The sequence below is a fragment of the Poromitra crassiceps genome, assembly GCF_964638095.1.
Source record: "Poromitra crassiceps genome assembly, chromosome: 11".
Taxonomy (NCBI): Eukaryota; Metazoa; Chordata; class Actinopteri; order Beryciformes; family Melamphaidae; genus Poromitra; species Poromitra crassiceps.
The window spans coordinates 45,027,077-45,049,010 of record NC_139643.1 but is presented as its reverse complement, the minus strand read 5'-3'; the positions used below and the strand labels follow the sequence as shown (position 1 = coordinate 45,049,010).

General features: G+C 45.0%; 1 protein-coding gene across 4 annotated transcripts in view; it reads right to left on the bottom strand.

Annotated features, from left to right (window-relative positions):
• The window catches only part of LOC310785504 (class I histocompatibility antigen, F10 alpha chain-like), a 48,087-nt gene extending 27,188 nt beyond the window's left edge, over positions 1 to 20,899 (bottom strand). Inside the window, exons 1-8 of one of the 4 annotated variants that reach the window (XR_014553177.1) lie at positions 20,790 to 20,899; positions 19,907 to 20,173; positions 18,067 to 18,345; positions 17,177 to 17,482; positions 16,454 to 16,558; positions 16,179 to 16,196; positions 15,914 to 15,986; positions 14,490 to 15,508 (exon numbers count right to left, since the gene is read on the bottom strand). Coding sequence is in view for 3 of the 4 variants with exons in the window: in XM_083646594.1 (XP_083502720.1) it covers positions 15,940 to 15,986; positions 16,179 to 16,196; positions 16,454 to 16,558; positions 17,177 to 17,482; positions 18,067 to 18,345; positions 19,907 to 20,173; positions 20,790 to 20,838 (1,071 nt within the window). In the remaining variant the exon portion in view is untranslated. Of the gene's footprint in view, positions 1 to 14,298; positions 15,509 to 15,913; positions 15,987 to 16,178; positions 16,197 to 16,453; positions 16,559 to 17,176; positions 17,483 to 18,066; positions 18,346 to 19,906; positions 20,174 to 20,789 lie in introns of those variants that run through there. The other 3 variants (XM_083646594.1, XM_083646596.1, XM_083646595.1) reach the window with 3 other exon arrangements.
• Between the last annotated feature and the right edge of the window lie 1,035 nt (positions 20,900 to 21,934).

Sequence of the window (21,934 nt, the reverse complement as noted above, 5' to 3'; positions counted from 1 at the left end):
AGCCGCGGAACTGTGTAACAGACGCAGACGGCAGGGTGAGTCGCTGCGTGCACTGGCAACGGACATTGAGACTCTCAGCCGGCGCGCATACAGCCAGCTACCGACGGAGGCGCTGGATGGGTTAGCCCTAAGCTACTTTGTCCAGGCCATCGAGCCACGGAGTCTAAGCCAGAAGGTAACGCTGGGACACCCGAAAACATTGGGAGCAGCGCTGGGGTTGGCGCTGGAGATAGAGACAGTAGAAGGCTGGGACAAGAGCAGCGGCATAATGGAGGCCGCCCAGTGGTGAGAATGGCAGCGGAGAGCCAGCTACAAGAAGAGCCAGCGTGGAAGACGGCCTTGGCAGAGCAAAGCAACACGGTGAAAGAGCAAGGCAACAGGGTGAAAGAACTGTCCGAGTCAGTACAACAGCTGACAGAACAACTGCTCCGCAGAGCGACCCTGCAGCCCAACCCCGCTCGGCAGCCCACCCAGCGGAACAACAGCTGGGCCCGAGGGAGCATAATCTGCTGGGGATGTGGACGCCCCGGGCATCGGGAAGCAGACTGCCGCCGGAGAGCGTGGAACCAGGGAAACGGCACAGGGCCCGTCCAGATGGGACGAGACGGGTCTACGATGCCACAGTCCCCGTAGCCACGTCATCGCAGGAAGGAGCCCACCGACAGCAACGGGGAGGTGGGGCTCCACCGGGCCCCGAAGTAGACGACATCGCCGGAGCTGTCAACATGCAGAGCGGGCCGCGCGCGATGAACGGCTGCCATGTTCCAGTCTACCTACAGGGGAGATACTGCGCAGCCCTGGTGGACACGGGGTGTACGGCAACGCTGGTGAACGTCAACATGATGCCCGAGGGGTCGCGCCTGGAGCAGCCAGCAGCACAACTGCTAAGAACAGTATCCGGTGAGTTGATGCCAATGAGGGGGAGGGGACACGTAATGATAACAGTGGGGGGACAGACAGTGGACTTTCCGGTGTGGGTGGTAGAAATGACGGGACCCTGCATCCTGGGGGAAGACTACTTAACGCTAAACAAATGCACAGTAGACCTAGGAAAAAGCAGGCCAGTAGTCCAGATGGGCCACCCTCCCACCGTTCCAGAGGAGAGAGCTAATGTAAATAACATCACTGTATATCGCGTCACCGTAGTGCATGAGCCCCACCCAGCAGACCAAGCCCCTCCACAAAGCCCCACCCCTAGCCCACCTCCAAACACTTGCCCTCAGCCAGCGCAACAGGCAGAGGGGGAGAGAGAGAGGTTAGAGATGCTCAGGGGATTGCACCAACGCCAGAGCGAAGGGTTAGAACCCCAGCAGAGCGATGAACTGTGGAGGGTACTAGAGGAATATAAAGACATTTCCGCCATGTCGGATGATGAGCTAGGCTGTACCCACCTGGTGGAACACGAAATAGACACTGAGGGGGCGCGACCCGTCAGGTCATATCCCCGTCGGGTCCCAGCAGCGAGGAGAGAGATAGCGAACGAAGCTGTAGAGAACATGCTGCGGGCGGGGATCATTGAGCCATCAGACAGCCCGTGGGCGTCAGGGGTAGTGCTGGTGAGAAAGAAAAATAGCCCCAAAATGCGATTTTGTGTAGACTATAGGGGGCTGAACAAAGTGACAAAAAAAGACGCATACCCGATGCCCATCATCGAGGAACTGTTAGACGCCGCGGGAGAGTCATCCTGGTTCTCATCCCTAGACCTCCGTAGCGGGTACTGGCAGGTGCCCCTCCGCGACGATGCCAAACAAAAGACCGCCTTCCGCACAGAGAAGGGGCTGTGGCAGTTTCGAGTACTCAGTTTCGGGCTGTGCAACGCACCAGCAACATTCGAGAGGTTAATGGAGAAGCTGCTGGGAGACATTCCCCGATCCGAATGCGTCGTGTATTTAGATGACATCTTGACACACGGGGGCACGTTCCAGGCAGCAGTGGGGGCGTTACGAAAAGTCCTGCAGAAGATAGCAGAGGCGGGTCTAAAGTTACACCCAGACAAGTGCCACTTCCTGAAGAGGAGGGTGGAGTTCTTAGGGCATGGCATCGGCGCGGGGGGCATTCGCACCCTGGAAGAGAAGACTCAGGCGGTCATGGAGTGGCCCACCCCCAGAAACAAAGGCGAACTCGAGAGCTTCGTAGGGCTAGCCGCATACTACAGGAAATTCGTAAACGGGTTTTCTAAAATAGCGGAACCACTGTTCAGGCTAAAAGAGAAGAACGCAGACTTCCACTGGACGACAGAATGCCACCTAGCCTTCAAAGCCCTCAAGAAAGCGCTGACCGAGTCTCCGGTGCTTAGAGCACCAGACCCCGCCCTGCCGTTCCTACTAGACACTGATGCCAGCAACGGGGGTATGGGGGCCGTGCTGTCCCAGGCGGGGCCGGACGGGGAGCGGGTGGTGGCGTACTACAGCAAGACTTTCGATAAAGCAGAACGTAACTACTGCGTCACCCGCCGGGAGCTCCTCGCCGTAGTAGAAGCACTACGACACTTTAGATATTACCTCCTGGGGCAGCCGCGGTTCACCATACGGACCGACCACTCGGCGCTGCAGTGGCTGTGGTCCTTCCGAGAGCCGGAGGGGCAAGTGTGCCGCTGGTTAGAGAAAATGGCAGACTACAACTTCACGATAGAACACAGGGCAGGGGCGCGCCACGTCAACGCAGACGCCCTGTCACGACGACCCTGCGCAGAGAGAGGGTGTACGTACTGCGAAAAGAGAGAAGGAAGAGAGAGAGAGCTCCAAGAGGAAGCTAGGATCTTCCCTAACCACACGGGGGATGGACCAGTGTGCAAGACGCTGCGGGTGGCAGAGGCAGCGGATTGGAGGGGCCACCAAGAAAACGACAGGGAGCTGTCACCAGTACTGCAATGGGTAGAAGAGGGCCAGAAGCCGCCCTGGGAAGAGGTGGCAGGGGCCACCGACACAACCAAAGGGCTGTGGGCAGGGTTCGACACCCTGAGATTGAGTAGCGGAGTGCTGATGAAGTCCTGGAAGGAGCCAGCGACAGGAGAGCATAAGTGGCGGAAAGTAGTGCCGACGCCGCTGAGGGAGGAGGTGTGCAGGAGCTGCCATGGAACTGTAGGGGCTGGGCACTTTGGGGTAAACAAAACCCTCCGTCGCATCAGACAAGGCTTTTATTGGGGGAGGATGGGGAGAGACGTACAGGACTTCTGTCGACGCTGCGACCTCTGCGCAGCGTACAAAGGCCCGTTAGACCAGTCTCGCGCCCCGCTCCAACAGCTAGCAGCAGGAGCCCCCATGGAGAGGGTAGCAGTAGACGTGATGGGACCTTTCCCACGCTCAGACAGTGGAAATAAATACGTCCTGGTCGCCATGGACTATTTCACAAAATGGCCAGAGGCGTACGCACTGCCCGACCAGGAGGCGGGGACGGTGGTCGACGCACTAGTAACCGGCATGTTCAGTAGGTTCGGAGCACCAGAGACCCTACACAGTGACCAAGGGAGAAACTTTGAGTCACGAGTGTTCGTCACCATGTGCGAGAAACTGAACATTAAAAAGACACGGACCACAGCATTGCACCCCCAGAGCGATGGCCTTGTAGAAAGATTCAATCGAACGCTGAAAAAGCAGTTGGCCATCCTCACGGAGGAACACCAGAAGGACTGGGACACGCACCTGCCTCTCATCCTCATGGCCTACAGATCTGCCACACAAGAGTCCACCTCCTGCACACCAGCTCTGCTCATGTTAGGTCGAGAACTGCGGACACCAGCAGAAATGGCGTTCGGCAAGCCACCAGTTGCACTGGACGCTCCCCCAGGGCGAGAGTACGCCAGGAGGCTACAAGATCGCTTAGAGTCCGCTCACCACTTCGCTCGGGACCAGCTAGAGAAAGCAGGCATAAAACAAAAAAGAAATTATGACGTGAGGGCAAAGGGAAACCATTTCCAGGGGGGGGAGTTGGTCTGGGTGTACACACCCCGGAGAAAAAAAGGGCGTAGCCCTAAACTGGACTGTCACTGGACAGGCCCATGCAGGGTCATGGAGAGAATGGGGGAGGTGGTGTACTGAGTGCAGATGCCACTTGGTGGCAAGAAGGTACTCCACCGAGACAGGTTGGCCCCATACCGGGGGGGGTGCACCTTTCCCCCAGATCTCGGCCGCCCGGCGGTTTCACCTAGACAGGCTGAAAGAAGGACTCTGTTTCCACAGAGAGGGGCGTCCGGCCATGACCGGGCGGGCCCCACTCAGGGACGTGAAAGCCCAGAGACACTGCAGGTGGTATCAGCCCCGCAGGCAGATTCACAGAGACTAACACGGCCACGGAGAGAGCCAAGGGCTCCAGGACACTTGGGGGACTTTGAGTTGTATTAAAAAAAAAAAAAAGGAGGAGATGGTGGTTGGAAATGTTGAAATGTTGTAACAGAAAGTAAAGGATGTGCATGACATGAGATATTGTGGGGGAGGAGATGTGGGAAAGTCTGAGATTGCAACATAAAATGTGGGTGAAAAAACAAAGAAGCTGTTAAAAAAAGATGCTGGGTGTGTTTTGGTACAAGGGGATGTGTGATGTGGTATCAACGTGGGCGTTGACCTTATTGTTGGGCGGGGAGTATGTAGCGAATCAGCAGTACACATACAGGGGTGAGCATTGGTAGTGTCTCAACTACAGATAGGAACTGATGTGTGGGAGTGTTGTATTGGGGAACACTATGCTGTGGGAATACTTCCGGGAAAGACTGAGCATGCGCGTCAGTCTCCACACACTGCTACAAGAGAAGGTTGCTAGTTATGAGCGTGACAACCGCTGAGAGTTGTAATATAACTAACGGAGAATAAAGAACCTTGTACCAACAAGAAGCCTCTGCCTCATGACTTACCTGGAACGTTACAATATGTTTGTTTTGTATAAGGATAAATGCTCTGCTGACTTATGGGATAAGCCAAAACTAAGAACCTATCGTCTCATAAAAGACAGTTACGGTGTGGAGGCCTATCTAAAGTTTGACTTGGACAGATGAAAAAGATCTCTGTGTGCCCAGTTACGCTCTGGAACCCTTCCCTTAGCAATAGAGACTGGTAGGTTTAATGCTACACCTGAAGAAGCTAGACTCTGCTTACTAAGTGATTTACAGTAGATGAAAATGAGACTCACTTTTTGCTCTATTGCATATGATGATGCAAGTGAAATGCTCATTAGTCAAATATCATCTATTTATGCTGACTTCTTTTGTTACTTGGATGACTATGAGAAATTGGAGTTGTGTTTAAAAAAAGGGAGCTTCCCCACTACAAGTGTCATGTCAGGCATGAACAGAACTTTCTGTTTAAAAAGTGATGGAGTGATTTGTCTTGTTCTTTGAGCAGTACGCTGTGATGCTGCAGTGATGTTGGTCATTTCACATGAACCACATGGCTCTAACATAGCTCCTCATCACAAAGATGTCAGTTAGGAGATGTCCATTACTTTTATGGCATCATCAACATCTTTTAGCTAAATGTTATTAATTTGTAGGCCTGTTTTGTCCACATTGAGTCACCTGAACTCTGCTGGTTTGTCTCCTCTAATCTGTGATGCCTGCCTCCATGTGGCTGTGTTAAACAGGTCAGTGTATTCAGAAGTGTCAGGACTGATATGACTTTCTATAGGAGACTTTTTAAATGGCTATATTTAGTTTAACCCAAAGATAAGGCTGCATCAATGCAAATTATGTAGCTAAAGCTAATATTTAGTTACAGTTAATCAAACAACAAAAGATAGCTATATATTCCTTCACTCTCCTTACCCTGCTACAGGTAGCAATAGCTACATTAAGCTATAGAGGGGGTTTAGAAGTGGGTATATGCAGACTGAAAAATAAGTGGCTATACTCTGTATAGGATACCTGCCTATAGAGAGGCACTACACTACACTGATGACATGACAACAGACTTTTTCAATGGAGGCCAAATCTTAGCAAGTTCATTATCTATGACTGTTTTCCTACTGTGGGGTTACTGACAGGGGAAACAAGAGGATAAATCAGCTCTGACCTCTGACCTCTGTCTCTTGACAGGTTTGATTCAACACTAAATGCTCGCACCCTTCACTAAAAGGTGAAACTAATTTAGGAGGCTGTGGTTTTCAAGCGCCTGCTCCTGTCTACCTTCACTTTATGGAGCAGTAGTGCTCTCTGGTGGCTGAAAATAATATCACATTCAACAGAGCAGCATCCTTCTGAAATGAGTTGTCCTCCTGCTCACTACATCCTACATAGACATTACATGGACTCCACTATATGTCACTTTAAAGCTCTTTTACTTTGCAATTGATCATTTGATCTGTCTGATCCATATTTTGCTGTTGCTGTGATCACTGCGCTGCATACTGCATACTGCAAAAATAAATTCCTTGTTTGTAACATGTTGACTCACTATGGCTATTAAAATGATCTTAAATCTTGAATTGGTAAGTCTAAAAAATTGTTACTGCAGTTTCTTTTTTCTACTAGGCCCTGCAGCTCGCTGAGCTGGCCCTGCAGTTAGCATACACAGCTCGCCCGCTGCGTGGCCTCACACACAGGTCAGCTGCTGCATGGCCTCGCCTGCTCTATTGGCGTGTGTGTGTGTGTGTGTGTGTGTGTGTGTTGCTCACAAAATGTTATTGCCCTTACGTTTACATGCGTGCAGGTGTGTGTGTGTGTGTGTGTGTGTGTGTGTGTGCCCCTTAAGTTTACATTCATCAGTCTTATGACATCACTGATGACATCATCAGTGTCTTACGACATCACTGATGACATATTTGGGTGATGTACCCCATCAAATTGCTGTAGCGGGCTGTTTTAAAGCTAGAGCAAAGTTCCTGGTGTCATCTGAATGGAAGAATTACTGAATTTGAATATGAAAAATATAACTGTTGGTATAATAAACTTGGATTACCAGTCCTTTTCATCAAATTAGTAGCTGTATTTGGGAGTGATGGTGTTACAGTAGGATACTGGTGGAAGTGCAAAATGTCCTCTGGTAGCGAGGACATTTTTTTGTGGCCCTCTCTATCATCAAAGTTGTCCATCCTGTGACATAAACACTCAGTCATTTAGAGTCTAAATGTCATTAGATTCTGTGTATATGAAGTGAATAGCTGCTGTTTTTATCCACTACATGACAGGCAGCAGCAAAAGAGTTTAACCATACAAAGACCTGAATGTAAGTAGAAGGCTTTCTTTCTTTTTCTTTACATTTGGAGAGACTGTTTAGTAGCCACCTGTTGTGCTCTTCAATATGACTCTATTTGAACACACACACACACACACACACACACACACACCGTCAGTCACATGGCTATAGCTCCACATGCTGACAGCTGTGAGCTGTGATCTCATCTATTTTCAGTGTCATCACAATGTGTTTCAAAGCAGTGACGGACAGCATTAATATCATATTTATCCAGATGAAACCATAACGAGTGTTTCTCAGTCATTTCAGAAATCCTCTGTGAATCTTGTGTGGCCTCTGTGTGTGTTTCCACGTGGCTCCCGGGGAGAATGTAGCTGTCACCAAATCATCTGAATTCATAACATCTTCCAGATGATGAAAGCGGTCTGCGGGACACCGTGGGATTCCCATTTTCTCTGTGGCCATTTCTCTCAGCGGGGCTCCAACATAATAGAGGATGTTCTCCTCCAGCTAATCCAACTCTCTCTCTCTGTCTCTCTCTGTATGTCTCTCTCCCCTGTATCTCTCTCTCTCTCTCTCCCCTGTATGTCTCTCCCTCTCTCTCCCCTGTATGTCTCTCTCCCCCTGTATCTCTCTCTCTCCCCTGTATGTCTCTCTCTCTCTCTCTCTCTCTCTCATCACATTCCCCTCCACTCACTATTGAATCGACGAGCTCATTGATTTAATCCCACTCCCCCTCAGTCTATCTCAATCTCTTAATCTCTCTTAGTCTAACTCTCTCTACCTCCGTACACTAATCCCTCCATCTCACCATCTCTCCTCTCACAATCTATTTGTCCGGCCTTCTCTCTCTCTCTTTACGTCTCTCTCTATCTTCTCAGTTGTCCCTCCTCTTCCTCCTCACCTCTCTCAAAGCTCTACATAAACTTAAAGGGACAGCTCACCCTAAAATCCACAATACATATTTTTACTCTCACCTGTAGTGATATTTATCCATCTATATAGTTTTAGGATAGTTGCCTGAGTTTTGGAGATATCGACCGCAGAGATGTCTGCCTTCTCTTGAATACAATGGAACTGGATGGCACTCGGCTTGTGGTGCTTGAAGCACCCAAAAAATACATTTGAAAAACTCAACAACATTGTCTCTTTCCAGAAATCATGACCCGGCTACTCAAGATAATGCACAGACTTGTTGTGAGCAGTTTCATGTAGGAACTATTTTCTTTTGCAGTCTCGTGTAGGAACTAGCTAGCAGCTAGCGGGTGTAGTTCGGTCAAAAGAAAATAGTTCATAACAAGGTCTGTGGATTATCTTGAGTAACGGGGTCATGATTTCTGGAAAGAGACATTCCTGTTGAGTTTTTAAAAATGTATTTCTTTGGCACTTTGAGCAGCACAAGCCGAGTAGCCTGGGTAAACCCATCCCCGACGTGACCTGCTCTCAGACCTGCTCTCAGTCACTAGTGACTGGGAACAATGAGAGCAGATCACGTGGGGGCTGGGTTTACCTAGGCTACAAGCCGAGTGCCATCCAGTTCCATTGTATTGGAGAGAAGGCAGAAACTCTGCAACCGATATCTCCAAAAATCAGGCAACTAACACAAAATGATATAGATGGATAAATAGCACTACAGGTGAGAGGGAATATAGTATTTTGGATTTGAGGGTGAGCTGTTCCTTTAAGACAGTGGTTCCCAACCTACGGTACGCGTACCGTAGGTGGTACTTGCTGGTGGTACTTGGAAGGCTCTGTAAAAAAAAAAAAAAAATTTAGTTTTTGTGCAAAATCCATGGTGGTCATTAGTAGTAGTTTTCAAACATGTGAAAGTGAAATAATAATAATTATTAATATTATTGGCAGTGTTTCTCAAGGTAGGTGGTACTTGCGCCCCCCCCTGCTGGTGGTACTTGATCCCTGGAATCCCAATGTTTAAATTATGAAATAAACCCAACTTTAAAATCAATTGTAAAACATGTTTATCTATCAAAATAATGCTACGAATGAAAATAAACTTGTGATCATTGAAATTGAGGTTTATTTTGTTGTCTTGAGATTTAGAAACAAAATTTGTTTCTGACGGACACTATACCTGTTGCGCATGCACAATCACCTGCCCGCCCGCATGGTTACACAAGTGGTGAACAAAGACGAGGAGGGATGCTAAAGTGGATCAAAACGGGAGGGAATCGTAAAAGAGCTGTAGTAGAGGAGAGCAGCAACGATGAAGCACAAGGAGGTGAAGACAGCAGTCAACCCAGCACAAGTGCAGCTGCTGCAGGTTGCACATAGGCTGCAGGTTGGAATAAATTTGCCTCCTGCGTGAACTGTGCATAGCTGAATAGACTGTATTTTAACGTCGGTCATATGGTGGTACTTGGAGAGCCAACTACTTTCTCAGGTGGTACTTGGTGTAAAAAGGTTGGGAACCATTGCTTTAAGATGTAGTCACACAACACTTGATCATAAAATAACTCCTGAATGAATGAAACACATCACAGACTGAGGAAGGACAAACTACCTACTTAAAACTGATTATATCTCTGACTATTTTGTTAACAAAGGTATTCAGTCTGATTACGTACAGCACAGTAAAAACCAGACGAGGTCTCTTCCCTTTTGGTTGACATTTTATTTGACAAGACAATGATCTGTAAAACATGTACAGTAAGTTTCCCCAAAAGCATACAACATGATAATAGATCGGCGATAAACAAAAATAGGCGAAGAAAAATCGATAAAAACATACACAAAAAATAAAACATGATTACATCACCAGTGTTTTGTGTTTAGCATCGCCATCGTCCGAGTTAAACCCCCGCCCTTTTCCGTGCTTCTGTTTTTCTTCGTCTCTTTCATCGGCCGTTCCAGCGACAGAGAAGTCAAGTGAGAATGGAAGAAGCTAAAAAGAAGGTAAAGAAGGCACGTCTGGCTCCGTGATGAAAAGCTGCGGCGGCGACGACGAACGAAGGAACGACGAATGGACGAGAGAAGAGAACAGAGGGGGGGGGGGGGGGGGTAGAACCAGGGAGGGAGACGAGGAGCGGATTCAGACCCGCGGCGCGTTATCGCCCACATTCACAGCTTGTATTTCTGCCATCAAAATAAAAAACAACGTTAACAGCGGGAGGTGGAGAGATGGAGCTTAGCGTCATGGCCGACACGCGGTGCTCTCCGTGACGGGACAGAACCAGAGCCTCGACAACACACCTGTCGACCGCACCCTCACGCGGCTGTGAAACGGACTTTTATCGGCTCGGCAAGACGTTTCCATTCCATTTCAACAGCTGAATCCCTGCACTCCCTCACGTTCAAACAAGATCTAGTCAGGCGTCGGGGGGCTCTGGGTCGGATCGTAAACCAGATGAAAGAATCGAAACTCAACATCGAACGCCTGTTGAGTGTCATTGGCCTCTGATATCATGGCTCCCAATGATTGTCTTTCTGTCTTTGTCTATCGACAGCGGCTGATGGCCGACACTTTAAACAGTGTAGGCCTGTTACAGCACACACTGGTTAAGCAGTGTAGGCCTGTTACAGCACAGACTGGTTAAGCAGTGTAGGCCTGTTACAGGACAGACTGGATAAGCAGTGTAGGCCTGTTACAGCACAGACTGGATAAGCAGTGTAGGCCTGTTACAGCACAGACTGGTTAAGCAGTGTAGGGCTGTTACAGCACAGACTGGATAAGCAGTGTAGGCCTGTTACAGCACAGACTGGATAAGCAGTGTAGGCCTGTTACAGCACAGACTGGATCGACACAGAATAATTCACAGCGATGTGAAAATTTAAAAAAATGAAATCACAGACAAAAGAGTAAAATCATCACAATTCATCCACCCTGTTTGACAGCTGTCACTCTGTGCTGGGCTATAAAATACATCCTAGGTGATTGTCTGACACTGCACCGTGTTAGCCAGTCAAAGAAACGCCGGATAGTTTGTGCGACTCTTCTTGCAAAAGTAGGAAATCTCTGTTTTCCCATTGGTCCATACAGCATCCAGCATGCAGACGTTCCCTTTGATGCAAATAAACGGCTCGGAGATAAAAGCAGAAAGAAAGACTTTGAGCGCGAGCGACTGTAGAAGTCTCTCTCCATGCCTTCCTCCTGCTAACACTGCAGACAAGCAGTTACAGTCCAAACAAACACAGCCAGTCATATCTAATGACCAGACTGCTGCGTCTGACTGGATTTCTCTCCACGCTTTCTCTTGATGATGGAGCAAAGAGAGGGACTCCTACAATAGCTATCGTAGCCTACATCTGTATGCAACCAAAGCCGCCGAAGCCAGTGGCGGTGAAATATTAAAATATGATTGTCACACATCAGAAAAAACTGAAATATTGCATCGGTGCGCCAAAGTTGAAGACAGTGAAAATCATGACGACTGAATTCTTGTTTTTTTTCCATTCTTTAAAATGTCCCTCTCTCCCTTTCTGGCAGGTTTTCTGTCTCAGTTTCTCCCTTATTTGATCCATGTGCTCCATGTGTTGTGGTGGGTACCTTTGGCGGTCCGGTCGGCCGCCGCGCGACCGCCAACGTGAAAACTTTGGCAAAACAGAGAACTCAAGATGATAGAAGCGCCGTGAGAAGACACAGATTGGACCTGTGTGTATTGCACTCTGTGACGGGGAGAGACTGCCATCGCATGCTGACTGCATTTCTGGATTGATGCTAAAACAAAACAAAAAGTAAAACAAAAAACAAAAAACAAACAAAAAACAAACAAAACAAAACAAAACAAAGAAACAAAAACAAAAAACAAGCCAAAACGACAAAATCCCGCTCTCTCCAAACTGAAATTAGACTTGTGCTCATGGTGTGCGTGACTGAGAGGAATGCAACGAGACAGAGATAGAAACCTTTTTGTTGTTTTTTAGTTTTTGCTTTTTTTTCCGTGACATTCAAAACATATTTACAAATAAAAAGGATTTTCCGCAAACAGCCTTGGGAAAGTGTTTTGACAAGCCACCAATCATGCCATGCAGAGTAATAAGAACAAGGAGTCAAATCCACACCGTGTCGTGTGTTTCTTTTAAGACTCAGATAAAACATTTTAGCATCAAATGACCACCTCAATGTACCCGTGAAAAGGAAAATATTAATATACATTTTGTTTTTTTCCCCTCTCTCTCTCAAACTGCCGTCCCCTGTACAGAGGCACAGAGGCAGCGATAACACCTACACTCTTATTGTTTTTAATGTGTACACATTTCACCAACAATATATTAATCGTCAATATAATCAATATTATTTACACTGTTTGTTCATCATTTGGTACTCTCTCTGACATCTGTGAAAAGAGCCATTTGTGACGCAGCAGGCATAGTTGTTGCAGTGATGTCTTTTTGCATTGGTGTTATAAATGCTGACAATCAGCTCAAAGTTCCCTCTCTGTGCAAAATGTTCAGCATACATTAGAGAACAAGAGCATTTTAAAATGGTAGTAATGGCAGAATATTTCCAATCTATGCTGAGGACTTCCACACTGAAAATACATTCCTTATATTTTCACAAGCCATATGATTTCTGACAAGAGGGCTGGACACAAACACTGGCCCGTGTGTGTGTGTGTGTGTGTGTGTGTGTGTGTGTGTGTGTGTGTGTGCTCAACACCTCCAAAACCATCGAAATAGCCATAGACGATCAGGACTGCAAAAAAGACAGCCAAACCCTCACTGACAATATCTGACCAACCCATAACTCTCACAGACTCCTTCAAATTCCTCACCACCCAAATCAGTAACAACCTCAAATGAGACTCTAACATCACCTCCATCATCAAGAAGGCCCAACAGCGACTGTACTTCCTCAGTACAAAGTAAAACAACACCTGCTGCTCTGTTTTTACTCTGCCATCATTCAAAGTATTCTCACCTCATCAACCATTGTCTGGTATGGTTCAGCTGACCAGTGACCAACTCTCCAAGTTACTTTCAAAATGTAATATACTACATACTAGTTACTTTCATTTGAAAGTAATACGTTACTTTACAATATTACTTCCTGTGTAGAGTAACTCGTTACTTATTACACTACTTTTGCATTACTTTTACCAAAACAACAGCAGCAGCAGAATGACATTGCTGCCCCGGAACCAAAGTAACTGGTATAATATTACTGAAATACTATAAGTAATAAGTTATATTACTGAGTCACTGCTAAAAGTAATATATTACATGTAATATGTTACTTTTGTAATTAGTTACCCCCAACACTGGTTGTGACCTCCCCACTCTGGACTCCATCTATATCTCCTGTACTATCTCCCGTGCTGGTAAGATCATTAAGGACCCCTCCCACCCAGCTTCCTGTTCCAGCCATGCCCTCAAGGAGGCGCTACCGTTCAATTCCCACCAAAACCACCCGCTTCAAAGACAGTGTTTTCCCGACAACCATACGGACTCTGAACTCCCTCAGCACCCCACTCCCTCTCCCCCCCCCACCTTAACTAAACGTCTGTTGGTCTCGTATCTAGTATTTATTGTTGGGAAAGTGGTAATTGTGTAAATGTCTAAATGTATCCATGTCCTGTCATGTGCTGTTTCATGTTATTTCAGAGCTACAATATATCTGTACTGAAACTAAATACCACCAACCTGGTATGTGTGTGTGTGTGTGTGTGTGTGTTGGGTTGAGAGAGAGCACAGTTTGGCACACACACCCGGAAGAGAGCAGAGTGCAGAGGCTGCTGTTCATGTTTATCTCAGGCCAGGGAAGTTTCTCACTAATCTTGTTTCATCACATTCTTCTGCTGTCAAACAATAATATAGAAAAGAAAAGATGGATTTTAGTCAAACTGACAGTGTCCCCTCTGGACAGGTTATGTATCTCCCTCTGAACCTGAAATGAGAAATTACCTGATGAGGATGTCATGTGACTTTATGTTTATTCTCTAAATAGCAACATGATAAATCATCATTATGATCTGTGCCTCTGCTCTCTGATGTTTATTGACACTCTGGTTGCACAAGTACACTTGTGTGAAAGTCTTAGGCCAACAGGGGGCTCCACAGGACATAAGGAAAAGCAGCATGTGATGAACAGCATAAGAGAGCAGAAACTAATAATATACATTTGAAAAGACAAATGCATGCATGATTCTTTAAATGCATGAATCATCCTTTGGTTATTATCCACAAATACACAAATAAATAAACAACTCATGTTTTCAGAAACATTTCATTTATTAATCAAACCCTATTTCATACAAGTTGTGCCAACAAGAAAGATGCTGTAGCCGAAAACTCTTAAACCGCTTATAAATCCCCAGACTCTCGCTCGCACACGTGCGCACACACACACACACACACACACACACACTCACATGATCGCATGCACACACACACACACACACACACTCGCACACACACACACACACACAGACACACACGAACAGTTTACAACAACACATTTTAAATAAAAAACAGCATTATTCATTAAAACATCTACACAAAATATCTGACTGTATAATTTCCTAGAAAATCAGGGAGGAATCCCGTTCACCAAATACAAAATTTAAAAAACAACTATTGAAAACGCACTAATATACAAAAAGCTGTACAGATTGGAGATAATTTCCACACCATTATAGAGATTTGAACGGCTTTACAATGACAGAGCAGAGCACTGAGCCACAGCAGCATCCAGCAGAACTGAACTGAAGCAAAACAAACTCAACATGTGAGATTTATAAAATCACCAGTGAAAAAGAAAATCACTGATCAATTCACAGCTGATTATAAACTGAAAGACACAATATATTGTTGCTGAATTGACAAAGCAAAATACAGTGTGTGTCAGCATGCTAAAGGAAGTGTCCTTGCTGTTATTTCTCTCATCATGTCTTTGGTCTCTGCCAGGGTTGGGGGCGTTAATTAAGATTTTTAATCAGATACGTTTACTAATAATTACCTGTTAAAATTGTAATCAGTAATGTAATCCAACAAGTATTACAATATTAAAGTAATGTAACTGATTACTTTCCACTAGTTTTCGATTACTTCGAAACAAAATTGAGTAGTAGTAGTTCCTCCTACAGAGGAGGTTTACCTGTACAGTCATGCTGCTGCCATTCAGTTAGCAAACAGCTACCTGCATTTAATAGCATCAACAATCCAGTATGAGGGAGGAGTCAAACACTAATGAAGAAAGATGAACCAAGAAGAAGCAACCAGATATTCTTCTTTGGTGATTCAATCAATGCAACTTTTAACAATTTAATTTCTCTCACAATATTCTGACCAATCATATAACTTTAACTCTCAGTAAGTCAATCAAACAAGTTTTGTTAATGTGCACTTTTTGTCTCAAACTAGAAACAACTGCTGTAATTGATCTTGATGATGCGTCAGTTCACCGTCCTCTTCTCATCTCCACTGGTCACCTGTCAAGACAGATGAACAGACAGACAAGCTGAAATATTGAACTTATTATTGTTCACACTGTGCAGTCTATTTGCTTTCATATTGTCTGGGATATTAATTTCTGGGTCAAAATATAACATTTAGATATAGAATGATGCAATCTGATTTTTGTGTGCATCAAAATCAAGATAAAACCTAAACAGCAACTGTTTTTAGTATTTATACTGTAACACTGCAGGACATGTTTTTAGTATTTATACTGTAACACTGCAGGAAATGTTTGATCAGAATGATGTTTTTAATCCTCACTGGCAGCAGGATGTGATTTACAACTCATAAGGGAATCTGCTTATAACGCTATATCTGTGACTATTCATAATTTGGCTGATATTTTTTTATTTTGATTAAATCTTTATTTAACATACCCGTGTGTTCTCACATGATGAAGCACTCACTGCGATGGGAGAGGAGGTAATTCAGTAGATGAAGCCTCCGAAGCTACAAAAAGTCAACAAAATAATAATGTAACTTCAAATGAAGCATAAAGAAACAAAACATGAGAGATCAGTGATTGATTACTAATGCCTGGTCTTCTTCCATGTTCTTTATAAGTACACATCATGCAAGCAACAGATCCAAATAGTACACATAATTACAGAATGGCAAAAAAACAATCAAAGGAAAACTTACTGCGAGCAGGTTTGAAGCCTGAAATACAGACAAGATGTTACATTATTACTCAATGACAGATTATAAATTAACATTTATGAAAAGAAACATTATGTTACATTATGTGCTTCACTATTACTAAATACGTCTTTTCTATTACAGGTATGATGATATACATTTTATGGACTTTGAATTACCAGAAGCACACATAAAATATGTTATGGAACAATAATTACGACTGTATATTAGAGGATCATAATTTCTTTCTGAGGAGTAGAAAACTCTTGGTCACTCACCGTTATTGTTCTTTCTCCAGATGCAGACTACAATGCCGCAGATGGCCAGCAGGAGGAGCAGTCCTACAGCCACTCCCACTCCAATGATAAGAGCAGGATTGGTGCCTGAAGGAGAACATGGAACCAAAACAGAGCGTTCACACTTTGTCACGTGACACTGGATGGATCACATGATGTCTATTTGTTCCACTTTAGTATTTTAAGTAGAGAGAGGAGGTCATGTGACTCAGACAAACTAGAGACACACCTCATGTGTTTTAGTGAAGCGACCAGCATGTTTGGTTGTCTTCAATATTCTCATGGAGTTAAAAACTGTCTGGTTGACCAAATGGTGGTATGTAAACAAGACTGAGCCCAAATGTACCTCCAAGGAGGAACCAACTATGTGGGAACACCATACAGTGCATAGAAACTACACTGCATGAGAACACATATACTGAACTAAATAATCTGATGAAAAGTTTAAATGAATGTGTCCATTTGGATATATAAAACTGCTATACAAACGATTATAAAGAAGCAAAGAATAAAAAATAGAAATCAAGATGAGCAAAAACCAACTGAACCTGATGACAGAAACTAAAATGACAACAAAAGCACAACAATGTGAGAGAAAGGCTCCATTACAGAAGAACAGAAACAAAACACATGAATTACAAGTCAGGTGTAAGAAGTAAAGTACATGTGTCACTCCTCCTCCATCAGCTGTGATCCCAGTCTTACCCGGGTGGTTGGTCTTGATCACTGCTGGGTCCAGTTTGGTGATGATGTCCTCATTGACACCAGCGATCTGAAACACACACTCGTACTTCCCCCAGTCTTCAGCTTTGACTGATGAAACGTTCAGCCGAACGGTCGTCTGGAAGGTTCCATCGTTGTTGGGGAGGATCTCTTCCTTATCCTGAAGCTCCTGAAGCTCCTCTCCATCTCTGGTCCAGAACAACATGACTCTGTCCGGGTAGAAGCCTGTAGCGTGGCAGCTGACTGGAGAGGAGGGAGACTTCTGGAGGAGAGAGATCGAGGGAAGAACTGGAGAGAGAGAGGCGGGGAGGAGAGAGACACACACACACACACACACACACACACACACACACACACACACACACACACACACAGAGAGACAGACAGACAGACAGACACACACACACACACACACACACACACACACACACACACACACACACACACACACACACACACACACACACACACACACACACACACACACACACACACACACACACACACACACACAGAGAGACAGACAGACAGACAGACAGACACACACACACACACACACACACACACACACACACACACACACACACAGAGACAGAGGGAGACATAGAGAGAGAGTAGGATGGAGGTAGGGAGAAAGGGGAGAGAAAAAAATCAAACGGAGAGGGGAGGAGAGAGAGAGGGGAGGAGAGAGAGAGGGGAGGAGAGAGAGAGGGGGGCAAACTGTGTGTAAACTCAGAAAACATGACAGTTTATGTACAGTGTGTATCTATATGTTGGTTGATATTCACTGTCATGTTTCTGTACATTAGAAACAGAAGAGACAGATGAACATTGTTGTGTTCATGAAACTACATCAGGTCATGTGACTCTACCTGTTCTCTGCAGAGTGCTCTTCCCATAGGACACATACTTCTTCAGCCAGTCAATGCACACTGTGGTGATGTAGTGCTTCCAGTATGCTGTGTTAGCTTTGTTATTATTCCATCTGTGTTTGGTGATGACAGCCTGTGGTGTCGGAGCGATCCATGTCAGTGTCTTCAGGTCAAATGCTATGAAGTCTTCTCCATCATAGCCATACTGGATATATCCATTAATGTCTCCTGTCTCATCATCCCATTCACAGCCATACATCCTCTGGAAAATGTGGGAACCTGAGAGAGAGATAGAGAGAGAGAGAGAGAGAGAGAGAGAGAGGGACAGAGAGAGAGAGAGGGACAGAGAGAGAGAGAGAGTGAGAGAGAGAGGGACAGAGAGAGAGAGAGAGTGAGAGAGAGAGGGAGAGAGAGAGAGAGAGAGAGAGAGAGAGAGAGAGTGAGAGAGAGGGACAGAGAGAGAGAGAGAGAGAGAGAGAGGGACAGAGAGAGAGAGAGTGAGAGAGAGAGAGGGACAGAGAGAGAGAGAGAGAGTGGGACAGAGAGAGCGAGAGAGAGAGAGAGTGAGAGAGAGAGAGAGAGAGAGAGAGAGAGTGAGAGAGAGGGACAGAGAGAGTGAGAAAGAGAGTGTGAGAGAGAGGGACAGAGAGAGAGAGAAAGAGAGAGAGAGAGAGGGAGAGAGAGAGGTTGATCTCTCATGTTTAGCACAGAGACACACTGATCCACAGACTCCAACACAGAGGATCTCCACCTCCTGCTGTTACTGGCTGGATGGAAGGTGCTCACAGCCAAACATCATGTGGACAGTGTGGACGTCTCAGAGAGAGACAGAGAGACAGAGACTGCTGTCAAACAGAGAGACATCCTAACACAGTCACAATGCTCTCTTTACAACAGAGAGAGAGAGAGAGAGAGAGAGAGACATCCTAACACAGTCACTATGCTCTCTTTACCACAGAAAGAGAGAGAGAGAGAGAGATCCTAACAAAGTCACTATGCTCTCTTTATCAGAGAGAGAGACACCCTCACAGTGTTTGTTGTTGCTGCTATATCTGACAACAGATCATCGTTTGTCTTGTACTCTGTTATAAGTTTTCTAATTAATGTTTAGTTCATCATGTCTAAATGATGATGAATAAATTGAGAGAGAGAGGGGCAGATACAGTATGTCAAACAGAGAGAACCAAATATCCGTGGGAAATGGCAATGTCAACTGAATTTCAAAATAAAATGGTGTTACAGCGTTGAGCAGAGAGAGAGAGAGAGAGAGAGAGAGAGAGAGAGAGAGAGGAGAGAGAGAGAGAGAGAGAGAGAGAGAGAGAGAGAGAGAGAGAGAGAGAGAGAGAGATTGACGGGTGGCTATCACGTGGGGCTTTCTCCCCGTCGGTAAACAAATCTTCAGGAGAGAGAGTAGCGACCGAAAAAGCAAGAAGAAGCTGATAGCTAAAGCTAGTGTGCTCTATCTACACGGCTCTGGCTAAAGCTATTCTGTCAATTTAGGGAGGAACAACAACAACAACAAAAAATGGGTCGAATCTCCGCCCACTTCCAGCCGAAACTACCTCCCCCCCCCCCCAGTCACAGTCAGGTATACCCTCTGAAAAAAGGTAGACTACACCACTGTGTGTGTGTGTGTGTGTGTGTGTGTGTGTGTGTGTGTGTGTGTGTGTGTGTGTGTGTGTGTGTGTGTGTGTGTGTGTGTGTGTGTGTGTGTGTGTGTGTGTGTGTGTGTGCGCGTGTGAGTGTGTGTGTATGTGTGTGTGTGTGCGTGCGTGCGTGTGTCTGTCTCTCTGCTACTTTACAACAAACCAGGATGAAAAACATCGTGTAACAAACAAACCTCCAGTTTGGTTGAAGCGCTGCTTTACGATGTCAATGTTGACTTTGTTCCACTGCTGGGAGCTCACACAGATCTCAGTTTCTCTCTTCCAGTACTGTGGATCATCTGCTGTGGCGTTGATCATCCAGTCCTGTTTGGGCACAGCTCTGTTGGTGTTGCTGTCACAGTGAGTTATCTGAACTTCATCAACCATCCCAACAGTCACAAACTCTGGGAAGTTTGGGAGTCCAGATGATGCAGTGCGGAAATACTTCAGGGAGTGAGTCACTGTGGGACAAACAGTTAAAGTGAGGAACTCAAGTTTCTGAAGCACAGGCACATTTTTTAATTCATTTTTATACTAACAATGTATGATCGCTTGTTAATTCCCTGAGCACAACAGAGCATTCCAATTAGCCTACTGTTGAATGAATATGGGACAATAAATAAATAAATAAATATTGTGTCTTCAGGAAACTAATGCAGTTTTCATATTTTTTTAATAAAGAGTTAGTATTAATTCTCAATCACGCGCGCACGCACGCGCCATGCACCATGTGCAAATACTAAACTGATAATAATGCATCAACTGTAACAGTGCGATAATTCATTACAGTAATTGAATCGACATGCTGTAGCCTAATTATAGGCCTATTCACATCCATTTAGGCTAAATAAGCAATACGGTACTAAAGGTTAATCAAAACATAGCTTTCACCTTAACCAACGTATAAAACCAGATGTGATTATAAGGCAGTTTATTAATCTGATCAGCCTACGCAGACTCAATAGCCAACAGCCTGCTGTGAATAATGCAGGCATGAATAAGTAGCCTACGTGAATCAATCTGCAGTTATAAATATAGCTAGCCTACATAAAGGAGATATTTTAAATGTGATCTTACCTGGAGATGCAACGTGACAGAAGAGGAGCAACAATATAAACACCTTCATCTTGTCTTGATAAAGAAGTCGACTAACAGCTGAAACTTTCCCTCTGCGCAGATCGTCTCCTCTGTCTGAGATCAGGAAACCTCACAGTCACAACGGGGCGGGGCAAGAGACATTCTGACCAATGAGAATTCAGAAAAGGCTGTAAGTCGCAGGTTACTAGGTAGAGTTGAAGAAAATAGGTTGTAAGTGAAACTAAACTCCAGCAACAGTAGAAAAATCTTTAATTTCTAGATAAATAATAGGCTGTAAGCAACTTATTTTTCTTAGAATGATTAGAATGATTGATTGTTTAGCTTTCAGTGTTGTTTTATCAGAGGTTTGAATTGTTTCAAAGCTTCTTGGTTGATTGAGGTGAAATCAGAAGGTGTCCTGTTCTGGGCCTGGCTTTCACTTTGACATGGCTCCTGTTCCAAACACACTGCACATCTGTTACAAGAAGGCCTTTAACACTGGACTATAGGCTCTGAGTTCAAACAGCCAAACACACACTTTTCCTCTGTGGCTTTGAAACAAGTCAACATCATATTAAAGCTATTTTAACTTTGTCATGCTTGAGGCTTATAGGGAATAGTTTTGATAACACACTGTGAACTCTGCAGTCCTTTGGATTAAACAACAACTTTGATATTAGAATTTTAGATTATTTCTGTTTCCCCTGCTGGCTTTAGCCTCCTGCAGCTTATGTCAACCACCTGAGATTCCAATAGGATCATAATGATCCTATTATATTATTATTATTATTATTATTATTATTATTATTATTATTATTATTATTATTATTATTATTATTATTATTATTATTATTCATAATTTCTCTGTGGATTTCTGCTGAGACACATAAGGATACGTTTATGGCTTCATTGTGCATATTGTTTATATTTGTGTAACCTTATTAATATGTGCAGTGCTTCTATCTACAGGTGTTTGTAATGAGCACTTTAACCCTGCGTGAGGTGAGGGGTCAGGGGCAGCCTAAAGGTCAGAGAAGCAAACTTGTGATTGGACAACACATTCTCACTCCCAACTCATCCAGGAGACACTTTGTCAAGAGCCTTTAGCGCTCTCCTTACCGCTTTGGGAAGCTTTTCTTGTTTTA